Source organism: Schistosoma mansoni (genome assembly GCF_000237925.1).
Source record: "Schistosoma mansoni, WGS project CABG00000000 data, supercontig 0111, strain Puerto Rico, whole genome shotgun sequence".
Lineage (NCBI taxonomy): Eukaryota > Metazoa > Platyhelminthes > Trematoda > Strigeidida > Schistosomatidae > Schistosoma > Schistosoma mansoni.
Window position 1 is genome coordinate 182,468 of NW_017386032.1, and position 13,109 is coordinate 195,576.

The 13,109-nt window shown below is 33.3% G+C and overlaps 1 protein-coding gene across 1 annotated transcript in view; it reads left to right on the forward strand.

The window, feature by feature from the left end:
• The window catches only part of Smp_138610 (hypothetical protein), a gene marked incomplete at both ends in the record, with an annotated part of 40,715 nt that overhangs the window by 5,546 nt on the left and 22,060 nt on the right, over positions 1–13,109 (forward strand). The window contains 7 exons of the mRNA XM_018792786.1: positions 531–641; positions 1,783–1,926; positions 4,108–4,209; positions 5,287–5,385; positions 6,967–7,105; positions 7,928–8,009; positions 9,306–9,442. Of these exons, the coding sequence (XP_018644194.1) occupies positions 531–641; positions 1,783–1,926; positions 4,108–4,209; positions 5,287–5,385; positions 6,967–7,105; positions 7,928–8,009; positions 9,306–9,442 (814 nt within the window). The remainder of the gene's footprint in view (positions 1–530; positions 642–1,782; positions 1,927–4,107; positions 4,210–5,286; positions 5,386–6,966; positions 7,106–7,927; positions 8,010–9,305; positions 9,443–13,109) is intronic.

The window sequence follows — 13,109 nt, forward strand, 5'->3', positions numbered from 1 at the left end:
GCCTTGACTTTCTCTACTCTTGTTCAACTGTTGTTGATTACTGCCTTCTCGTTCTTCCTTTATTGAATCCTGTCCAGGGTTTACATAGAGATCCATTCCTTATGATAACGATGATGATGCAGAATTTCCTAACACGTTGAAGTTAGTGCTTTTTTGATTACTTTATAGTCGTCCCTCTTAGTGGTTTTCTCTTATTTAAGTAGATGTTGTAAGGCTTAGAACTTATTGCGGAGAGCTATCTTGAATTCGTAGAGTTTCTCGGTGTCTCGTCGGAAGGCTGAAATAAAGCCCTGTGTTTATTAACACTATGGGAAAACTAACAATTAATAATTGTAGTTCTAGAAACATTATTTTACACTATCATTAATAGGTTTTTTATGCTCAAGACTACATAAGTGCTGCTTATCTGACTGTACTCGTTTTTGTAAATTTATTCTCAGTTTACATACCGTTTATTCGCTAAAGATCTTAGAAGTTCTCCGTCTCTGTTTTCCCCATCTGAACATATAATGACGAAAATTTTTTTCTAGGTAAATGATGCAAATCTCAAAGCTGCCTATAAGTGGGTGCAAATAAATAGTGCGAAATTGATCGGCGAGCTGAGCGTTTCGATGAAACCAAGTAGTTGTATTACTGATCAGGCAAGCATATCTTAATTTTGTTGTTTCACTTTTGAAATAAACATTGTTACTCTTATGCTAAATTGTTTCACAGAATCTACTGAAAAATCGATAATCACCCAAGTTTTTACTTAGACTTGCGTGATGACGTTAATCATACTGGTCAGTTATCCAGATCGAAATCGTTCAAAGCCATCCAAGCTATAGCTCAATGATAGTTGGTTCTACCGGGATCGGGGGTTATAATCGAATATGAGAAGGGGAAAAAGACGTTCATTTAGTAAAATCTTGTTAATTGTTTAAGGCGAAATTTACATTATGTGTAGATCTGAATGACATATTAGATTAGTCTCCTTAGATCAGCAGAGGGTTAGAAAATAGTGCTGAACATTAGGAGTTAGTGTTAGAGTCTTTATCACAAGCTGACACCAGCCATAGTACAAGGATATCAAAATCTATATCCTAGAATGATAATCCGTTCATTTATCTTTTGAGCTTCCTGACTGGCTAAAAGCAGTTAGAACCGAACCCCAAGGTCATCCGATTGTATTCCTTACGTTGACTGCTTTTCTCGTTTATTAGTCATGTTAAGATTATTTGTCGTTTACTTCGATTTTATTACTTTTTAGGCGAGACCTTAATTTATGGATGATTATGAAGTAATACCAAAGTAAACTCAACTAACTTTAACCAAGTTCAAAATAAGGTTATGATTGGCTGATAAGCCACTCAGAGTTGTCGTTGATATGATCTTACGGCTTTATATTTCTAACAGATTCGAAATTCAAATCGAACAACTCTGTTTATGTGGTAAAACCCAGAGACTTCGGGACGTCAAAACATATAAACCCAGAATGACAGCAGCCAACCAGATTGATTACAGAAATATAAAGTAGAAAAATATCATCAAAGCTACCCTGTTAAGAAGAAAAACTAACACTTAATAACGAATACTTTAACTTAAGGTCCCCCTAGCATTTATGTGAAGTTCATTTACATCAAGTTGTATCATATTGACAGTTTGGCTTTTTACATCCTGAACTTCTCCAGTTTACTAACTTTGTGCATTTAGTTCATGTGATAATTTTTTGTAAAGTTCTGTCGTTCCTTTACCGAATGTTAAATTTCATAAAAATGCGATTTTTTTAATTTCCCGTCAAAGATCCAGGCTAAATCAACAAGTGATTCAATATTATCAACATCACCCCCGACAACTGACTCATCTAACGCAAATGTTTTGAGCTCAAAATCACTTTTCAGTTCAACCAGTATGTCCGTATCGAATTCAGATTCTATTCAACGAAAAGTATGGAAAAGTCACCTGAAATATCCTCATTATTATTATTTCTCATTCTTGTTGTTAGTTTCTAATTTTGTTTTTGAGGAAAAGATGTTCACTTAAGGTTTATGATAACTATGGACTTTCCGAGTTCATTCTAGTACTTCTCATTTTTAACATGTTATGGATTCTTGTTTTTCATACTCTGTCAGACTTCAAAATTTTGTATGTAACACCTTTTGTGGATAGAATATCTAAATTCCCCAGCTTGGAAACTAGAACAACAAATAAGCTAACAATTTTGTTTTCAGTTAGATCGTCATCAGGCTTTACTCTAATATACATGAATATTAGTGTGAAAACACCAGACCAATCAAGACAATTAATGAGTCTGTGATCACAATGAAATAGATTATATGACTGAACATAATGCGTAAAACGTGCTAATTGTTAGTAAGAAAATAGGTGTACGAGTAATAGGAATAATAAATTAACAAAAGCTCTAGTCAATATTTCGACGTAGAAAGTATGTCAAACTTGGGCAAATGAGCATTAAAATCAAGTGATAAAAATTATGTTGATAATAATATATTCCCCACTATTTGACTAACGCTTTTTTATTACCCAATGCTAAGAAATTTTAGTGATTATTATTTTATTCTTATCACTTCTAGTACATCTTTCTTACTATCAATCTGTATCTTTTACCCAGTATAATCTATTTTGTTATGATCATTTACTCGTAAATTCTTTTGATTAACTTAATATTCTCCTATATGCGTACACATGTTCATGTATATTAGAGCAAACGTTGCTGGAGGTTTACTTGAAAAAAATATCGTTGACTTATTAAGCAGAGATGGATAGCGGTTAGCAGTGGAATCGCGGACGCGCGTCTTGTCCTATTTGGGACTCGTCATCCGGATGTATGTGGACCCCAGAGTTATTCTTCACCACGAGACTCAGTTCAGTACCGTTCGCTTCCGACTCAATTGCGTTATCCACTTAGCTACCAAGTTCAGATAGTCACTGGCATATACCTGTTTCAATATGTGAATAAGTAACAAGTGGTTTAAGGATTTCGATCTGAAATATCATTAAAAAGTCGTTTTGAATATAGTAAATAATCGGTACAAATGTTTACGTGGTGGTGTGTGTTGCATATATATATTTGGTGCCCTTTTGTACCAATATGTATATGTTTAAATAAATAAATAAATTACGTGGTGGTGAAAACCTCCATTTTTTAGGGAGACTGTCTAGTAAAAATTAACCCTCGCTAAATTCAACCTTGTTTAGAACATATGTATGAGGCTTTTTCCCATCTCATAAATCTTGAACCTAGTGTTATATTATGAGTACATGTTGATGGACTCACTTTTATGACTATCAAAGAAAAATAGAACACAAAAAAATAATTTTATTATAAGAGGATTATTGTGTAAAATTGTAGGTTGTCCCTACAACAAAGATGACATCAATCGCTAAAAAATGAATATGAGCGAATTCTCTAGCCTGTACAAATAAACAATAACGATGTGGTAGATATTTTTAAAATATCTGATCAACGTTGTTGTTACTTCAGTGCAGTTAGGATATCCTCGAACTCTCAAAAAACATCTATAAAGTTATTTTGTGTTCTTACGTTGTGCATAGTAAGGTGGGAGAAGATATATAATAAAGATATCAGTCAATAAGTTGTTCAAAAATCCTATCACGAATGAGATCATATTCGTTCTAAAATATTAACGATAGTCAACTTAAGGTATCGGGTTTATCCGTAAAATTACGTGAGTAAAATCTCCAAGACGTTATCACTGAACGACTTCCCCATTTCTTCCAATTTTCTTTTTTGTTCCGAAGTGTGATAGTTTTTTAGCTAGTTCACTTCTGTATAGATTTCCACATCATTCCATCTATTTGCAAAATTTATTTGTGAGTTGTGAGACAATTTTATACTTACTATAGACTGCAAAATCACAAATAAAGGAAAGCAGTATCGGTTTGCCATAACAACTACTAAAGTTAACAATATGAAATCCATGGAATATTCCAAAGTATGGCATTTTCAGGGCTTTTAAATCATTTTTAGACATTGGTCTAAAAAACACGACCGGATTTAGAATAGCGTCCATATTTTATCTAACAAAAATTACTAGCAGCAGAGTATTTGTTAAAAATTTTGTCACATTTCTTTTATAATGTTAGGCAGATGACAATCAGTGTAATGATAATCATGGACTATTTAAATCACCAGGTCGTACATCATCTTCTGGTTCTGAACTCTTTATACCTCGCCCGAAGAATAAAGTAAGAATTGCTAATCTGACGAAATACTTTATAAAATTATATATCATATTGGAATTTGTACTATGGTTTTACTTCATACCCTGATAAACTTTTGTTTAGTTTGGAAACCCACAATGATTCATAAAATAAAGCGAATTTCATAATTGAACTTCTTTTTTATATCATGTTTGATTCTAAATTCCGAAGCTTCCTTGGTCTAGTCATCGATGTTTCTTTTTCATCTATCTATCTGAACATTAGTTATCAATTAATTATAGATATCTGTTGCTCGGATTAGGAATTTCCTGGCAGGAATATTTCATCTTCTATCTGTCTGTATGTAACGGGTATAAAAATCGCCATCTAAAAGCAGTATGTGCCTGAAAATTACTAGTTTGGTATGACTTTTCTGATTTACATTCAAGTCGTTACTTTTTTTGCTATGATTTTTCATTGTATGTAGTGATGCACCCCATTGTCTTTAATTTCTAGTGAAAACTTTTTTATATAATTACTGGGTTTGTGTGCTTCTACCCAATAAATCTGGCTGCCTTCTATAAATTCTTTGTATTTTGTGTGGTTATCTTCTCGTACTTGTGAATAATGACAAAGAAAATCATTCACGAACCACTGGCCTTTTATATTTCTGTCCAAAGGTTTTTGAATTATTGTAAATTTCTGATCTTTAGGATCTTTTAGTTAAATACGCCAAAGTTTTGTGGGTCTGAGACTCGTTAGTTTAAAAATTCAACCTACAACCAAAAAAATGACGCGTTTCATTTTCTCACTACTTAGCCTTTTCGTTGCAACTCAGTAATTTGACAGTGGTGCATTCATTTTAAATTCCAAACCCCTTATACTTGATCTTGTAAAAAAACAGTATTGTTAGTTTCTACTGATCTTAACTTTGAAACTACCAACTTCATTTGTTGCCGTTTCTTGCCAGTCTTATTTTCTAATAAACTGTAAGTACGAAAATTAACAAACACAACGTTTAACACTGGATCTGAACTGAAGAACCAACTAGTATCTAAATTTCGTATTTCCATCTTACTCCATACATGTATATATAACCTTCCTAAATTTTTGTTTCCACAGTTAAGCGTTGGAGAATTCGTTGGAGCTAAATGTCCAGTCCGTGCCAGTACAACATCATCATCAAGTTCGGATCTTTTTATTCCTCGTTCAGCAAATAAAGTAGGATACCTTGTTCACGTATACGGATTTTATAAACATTTTCGTACTAAATTCATTTAGTATTGTTTGTTTGAATCTTCCCATCAATGTGTTAGGACTGCAACTGGTCAGTCTCTAATTGGCATATGTGCATACTGTGCGTATTGCTTCGATATAGCGTCAATTCACAAGCATTGTAAGCAAAGATGGATAGTGGCTAGCTGTGGAATCCAGTTTGACGCGCGTTTCGTCCTATTCGGGACTCGTCAGCTGGATGTACCTGTATCTCAGATTTGTTGGTGTTCACTCTGGGGCTCGAACCCAGTGCCTTTCTCTTCAAACGCCATAGCGTTATCCACTCGGCCACTGAGTCCTGATAGCCACTTGCTTGTGCGATGGGGTGAAGTTTAAATTCATTTAGTATTGCTTGTTTGAATCTTCCCATCGATTTGTTAGGACTGCAACTGCTTACAATTTTTCGTACTGATTTTCTCATATTTTCCCTAGTACAAGTAGATAATTGTACTACCATATTACTGTTGGCTTGTCTGTGCAGTGATTTTCATCCATTTCTCGTTGTTGCTTGCATTCATTTCCCGATTTTTGAACATTAAGTTTGGTAATACTATATGACGCTGATCTACTTGAAGGGTCATATAGAGTTATTTTCCTTGGTCTTGAGAGACTAATCATTTGATCTAAATAAATAGAAATTGACTAAGTAAATTCTGGGAGATCGCTCTCTGGTTAAGATGTTCAACTTTTACCCACTAATTTGCAGGTCCCAAAGCCGCTTTACCTAGCTTGGTTCGAGCAACCACGTAATATCACTAGATATCGCACTTAGAGTATGGCTCGAAGCCTAGTACAGGAATCTATATTCCGTGAGTTAATAATAATTTATAAAAAACTAACCTGTGTACTAATAAAAGACATCAAACAAACAGTTACCAAAATATCTAATATAGAGTGAACTATATTTATATATGTCTGAGAGGGAAAACTACAGTAAATTCTCTGTTATATTTACTCTAAGCATACGTGGATTTATATACAGGAATACTGGACCATATCACACCATATAGTCGGAAATCATAGTTATACATAAACAGGCCCAAACTGACAAGCTGTAAGTAATCGGTCAAGAATAAATTAGGAATAATCAGACATATAGAAGTGGTAATGGGTCAAACGGATGCTTACAATAAATCGAATAGAGAAACAGTAGTCCAGACATTTAGTAGTTATGCAATAAGGGTATACATAGTAATAATACACTAGATAGTTCAAAGGGTTGCCATTTCTTCAGTCTTCGTTCTTACACATCAAAATTATGCTTATCATCATTCCACTACAGTTTTTTTGTAATAGGACATGAATGACACGTATTTTGTATGACCCAGAAATATTAATACTTGTGTCCTGAGTCTTTGTATATAATTTGACCTGTGAACGTGTTATCTGCTGGTTGGAATTTAAATTTCTATGGTGATAAACCTTAATTTCACACATGTATTTCTATTCTGCTTACTGTTTTCCTTACGTCAGTGCTAAAAAATAATGGTACTTTGAAATGTACCCATCTTTTCATATATTTTAAAGCGCATTCGTGAACTAAAGGATGAACGAGAGTGCGAATCATCTACCACGTTAAACGCTGCACAAAAATCAGCGGAGTCTAACTTGCTCCGCTTAAGTTTACTTCCTTCGTCTTTTAGTTCGAACAACAAATCGACACATGGTAAGTTTCCACTAGAAATAAAATCTAGATTGTTTATTTTTGGAAATCTCCTAGCCACACGTATTGTTTCGTTAGGCAGATGACTAATAATTGTAAATAGTTGTAATAGTTCTTGATATCTTCTAACCTTTTACTCAGTCCCAATTTTTCAGCCAGTCATGTGCAACGTCAAACCCTGTAACCTAAACCAGTTGTTCTATATAAATAGAGAGAAATGAAATTATCAAGACAATTGTCATAGTAGGAGGAGAAGGATCAGGCATAGGTAGTATAACTCAAGAAAAAAATGAATTCACAAAGTGAAAAATATAATATAGTTTTGAGACTCAGGATCTAATAGAAGACGGAGTGAATGTATCTAAGCCAATGCGACTGACCCTGGGACGTTTCACCCAAAGTCACCAACCATTGGTCACGATGATCACGCGGATTTAAACCAGGTACCTTGTTCCCTACCAATATACCTTAATCTAATATTCGATTACCTCATGAATTGGTGCTTCGTTTTGGTTTGGTTACTCCTACCTTCCCTCCAATCTCTTTTGTATTTAGTATCGATAAATTGACGTTACCTATTTTTCACCTGACTGTAGTATTGTTCAATTGAGTTGAGTTAGATTGTATCCGATATGTTAATATTTTATACTTGGTTCGATTTTCACTCTATTATTATTTTATTGGAATTTATTGGTGATAAGATCGTTGTGTTCGACCAGGGACGAATTCATGTAACATAAAATTATACATAATCCGTTAACAGTACATAACCCTATTCGTCATATGTTAACCATATTATCTGTTTATTTATTTTTATTACAACAGATTTCACTCATCGTTCCTCATTAACCCTGGTAAATGAAACACCTTCTGAGGATACAACCAACGAGTCACCTCATTATACTAAGTAAGAATTCCTACGTAAAATGAAATATATTTTGTATATATTTACAAAACCATTGTGTATCTTACAATTGCTATAGATTGGGACGTTACGAAGTTGTTGTTTTAATCAGCTGCAGATGTTACTGTTGGTATTATATAATATCTTAATTGCCAAAAAGACATTTATAAAACAAGTGTTGCTTATGTGGCTCGACTAATTAGGAACAAATATATCGTGAAGAACTGCGAACTTATCAGTCATAGATATCATCGATTGAAGAACATATTAACAGTTATTTTCCTCTTAAAAATCTCAAACCTCTGGTTTACAAACACTGAGGATTACCATCAAATAGACAGTCAGATGGTTTAAAGTATCTTCCATCTCTCTGCGGTATACCATGCCAATACAAATATGTTGTAATAAAACTTGTCTGAGTGACGAAGTTTATAATATTGCTTGATTGGATATTCTAACGGTACACAATATAGACTAGATCACGTCATATCAGATACACAATTCACGATCAAGAATAGCGAACCAAAGTAAATTCTAAACAATACTTTATTCCACACAGTTACAAGCACTCTCTGTGGGACCGGAGTAGAAATCAATAGGCGAAAAGGAAATCACATATTTAATAGTCCTGTTTTCCACACTTAGTGACCAATCACAGATACCTTTACTACCACATTTCAGTTACAAATCATATAAAATGATAAATATCGTATAATCCAAATATAAGTTTTTATATGTCTTGTATACGTGTTATTTATTCAAATGGATGCATAATGGTGGCTTGGTGGTTAAACTACTTGTCTTTCATCCATTAACTTGCTGCGTTTATCTCCGTTGCACATCTTTTGGTCTTATCAACTGGCTAGTTTAGCTGATGCTCACCTAATGCGTGCCTCGTACTTGATGTATGGGTTCTGTTCAAGTGGTATTCTGGAACGAAATTTATAATTTATTAGAAAGTATTTTCAAATAATCGTTGTATATTTCGAAGAAGTTCCTTTTTCTTGAACAGGTTTCTCTGACTAAAATATTTTTATAAGAAATAAAGATTTTCAGTTTTGCATTATTTCCCTTTAAAGTTCATTTATATCAGAAATATTCATAACATTGTATAAGCCATCAAAGTTGAAATTCACCATCTTTAATAAAAGACATTTCAGAATGGGGATTTGATTTTTCAACCAAATATACTGAGATGTTAATCGACTCGATTGTTCTGTTACTTGCAACAGAATGTAGTGCTTTTTTTCCCAACTAGTTTATTCATAAAAATTTTCTTTGAAATCGCATTTTCTCTAGCACTGAAACAAATCAATTTGTCAAGCAGACCGATACAGATTTGATATCGGATTCTCCTAGTACCACAACGTCGACGATAAAAACGTCTGTTACAGAAAATGAAGATATTACTCTCACGTCGACTAAATTAACTCCAGGTATGTTTTCTTGTTTTTTTTTCAGCTTCTGATATTCTTTGTAACCGTAGTTTTTATCTTTTTGGATCAACATTTACCATTTCTATGCTCTATTCACTACACTTATAATAATACAGTTCTTAAATAATGATAATTTATTTGCAGACTTACTGAAAGTGTTGCTATCTCAATTAGAAGGCATATAATGATATATATATAATCGATTTTGGGACATACCATTCCCATTCATTTTTATGCAATCAACATTTTGACGTAATAAGAATTTGTTACTGTTTACCGTTTCAAAAGTTGGTGAGTGTGTCAGTCAGCTGTTGGTTAAAGAAATATTTTTGAGAAGTTAGTCTTTCTTAGACGCCTAGGAAAGATGTAGAAAAGTAGCATCAAACTAATACATTTCATGTGAACTGAATTCTATAACTTTTCCATGAAGTCATTGACATTTAGACTGTGAGACATGTAAGTATGTACAAATTACCTGGTTGAGCTTTGCGCAACTATCGTAACCAATAGTTAGAAAATTTGGGCGATATCGCTCAAAATCATCTGCAAGAGTTCACGTGCGTTCACTTTTTATCTTCCCTTAGATCCTTAATCTCCTGATACGCTTTTGTTTGTGTTCTTCACCTAATGTTTCCTACCACTATTGATACTGTTACCACATCTACTGATCTGGGATTCGCTTTGGTAATTTTATCTCGCTATGCTAATGTGGTGTAGCAACTTGAGCCAGTGTGTATTTTTCAGGTTCTACATTGCCTTATAGATTTTCATTAATTTCGTTTACTTTTTCGTAATGAGGATTAATTCAAGGCAATGCAGTAATTCAGCACGAATTTGCATGCGATGAAGTGTATCACGATTTTTTTCTTGAAATGTAAAGGTAATGCTGTTGGCAGTGTGTATAATACAATATTAATAACTGAAAAGTAACTAAAATTGTTAGGAATCATTGTTTTCGCTGAAAATTGCTACCTCTGTTAATGCAAACATCTACGTTTTTTAGTTACGTTTCGTGAGCCGGATGATTTAGTCACGAAGCTGATAATGTTTTTCTAGACAAAATCATAAGGGTATTGTTGTGAATTTAAAAGGCTGTCGACAATTTGTTGTGATTTTATGCCCGGCTTTTTGTTACGTGATTTATTCACCAATCGAAATACGACTTGTCTAATTTTAGCACTGTGCCAAGCCAATGACATTCGACCGGTAGGAGCAGTCTAGCGTCCTTATTGGTCATTTGTCCGCCTAGCCCTTCCAGTTTAGTCCAGAACACCAGTTACAGCTACTGCTATGCAAATCACTTATTTCAAGCATACTTGGTTTATATACCAGACAAACAGACCGCATCACACCATAAAATAGAAAGTAGTATTTGTACAAGATCAAACCAAATGTGGCTGTGAATGTGGGAGACAGTAATCGATAAACTGAACATAATTTGGGGACAGTAAACTGTATAATAATATCAGAAGTGGTTGATTCATGATCTCAAATATTAAAAATGGTATAATAATCTATAGGTCGAAATGAAGCTTATAATACGATGAATATAGATACATACAATCTAATCACTTAATAAGAATAATATATTTGTAAAATCTCAGCGAATGAATTTGTAGTAAATCCAACGTTTCGCCTGGCAATCTGGTCCAAGCTTTTTCAAGGAATTATAATCAAACATCTAAATTATCGAATATAAATAGGTACATGGTTCTTCGTTTCATTGTACACTGAATAGGTCATCCAATCAACGTTAATAATGTCTAGACTGGGTATATGTATTAGTGTGTAAGAAATTTGTGATGTGAAATGATAAGTGTTAATATAACATATTGTATAGAAACGTAAGTGGTGAGAGGAGAAATTTCATTCACACTATATATTGTCTCTTATCGGTGAATTTATAAGAAAAACGTACAATTTGTAATATATGATATGAATCATATATGTCACAGCATGTATATGTAAAATGAAGATAATTAAACAAAATAAAAATAAAAGAGTGAAATTCGAAGAGGAAGAATGTAATTTGAAACTGAATGTGTGTGTCATTTTTAATGTTCCAGTTAATTGTTTAACAAATTCCGATAAGACAACTGATTAGAATCATTGAATGCAATTGTTGTCATTTAGATAATACGAGATAGATAAAAAACGGTAAGGAGTTCAGGTTTTTACTTATTAATGATTAGCTGCCATGGCACTGCTAATTGTATCCCAAATGTATAGGGCTTCAGCTGTCTGCCTTTTCTTGTAAGAATTGAAATCCTTTTGAAGGATTTTTGTGTGAACGAAATCAATTGTATGACCCGATTCTATCGAGTGTAATGCTATCGCTGATTTGTTCTCCAGTTTCCTTACATCATCTGAGGATTTAGGAATGTGTTTCAAGCATTGTTTGTGTCCCTTCACCCTCACATTCAGTTGTCTTGATGTTTCACCTACATACGTTGCATTACAGTCACTACATTTGATTTCATAAACACAATTTTGTTGTTCTTCTTTATGTATTGGATCTTTAATTCTTACTAATTTTGATCTTAGAGTATTGTTTGTTCGAAAAAATACTCTTATATTTTGATTATTTAAGATTCTTCGAATATCTTCCGAAACTCCTTTCCGATATGGGATCACCACTGTGTTAACCCATTCCTTTTTCTGTAATCTCTTTGTATTAACAATGTCGTCTTTTCTTTCATTCTTAATTATTCTTTTAATAAAATCTTTTGGATAATTGTTCATCATTAGGGTAGATGTAATTAAATTTATTTCCGTTTTCATATCATTTTGTTCAGTGACAAGTTTTTGAGCTCTTGTAATCATATTTTTGACTACTGTCACTTTGGTTGAGTGTGGATGTGCCGATTTAAAATCTAGAAATTTTCCTGAATTTGTCGGCTTTCAAAATATACTAATTTTTAAGCTATTATTAACTTTCCTTTCCACTAGACAGTCTAGGAAAGGTAATTCGTTTTTAGGAGATTCCAACTCTTTGGTGAACTTGATTTTTCTATCAAAGTTGTTGATAAGTTTAAACAGTTCATCCAAATGGTCCCGTTTTATAATGACAAAGGTGTCATCTACATATCTTAACCACACTTTTGGTGCCTGAGAACATAATGAGATGGCACTAGTTTCCAATGAATGCATAAAGAGGTTAGCAACAATTGGGGAAACTGGTGATCCCATAGCTACACCTTCTATCTGTCTGTATAAATCCCCTCGAAAACTGAATATAGTTGAATGTAAACATAGATCTAACGCTTTAATAATATCCGTGGTAACTAGAGGACAGCGCTGTTTAAGATCAATGTCAGAATCTAATAGATTATATATAATATCTAATGTTTTCTCAATTGGAACATTAGTGAATAATGAGCAAACATCAAAACTTGCCATTATTTCATCTTCTTCTATATGAATATTAGAGATAACATCTTTAAAATCATTCGAATTTTTTATTCCGTGTTTGATTAGGCTTTCATATGGTTTTAGAATCTTAGCTAGGTATCTAGAAAGATTGTAGGTTGGTGAATTGGTATAATCAACAACAGGTCTTATTGGGACATCTGTTTTATGTATTTTTGGTAATCCATAAAATAAGCGATGGTTTGTTGCTTTTCGGATATAGAGAAAACCATAGAGATGTTCCTAGGTCGGTTAAAGC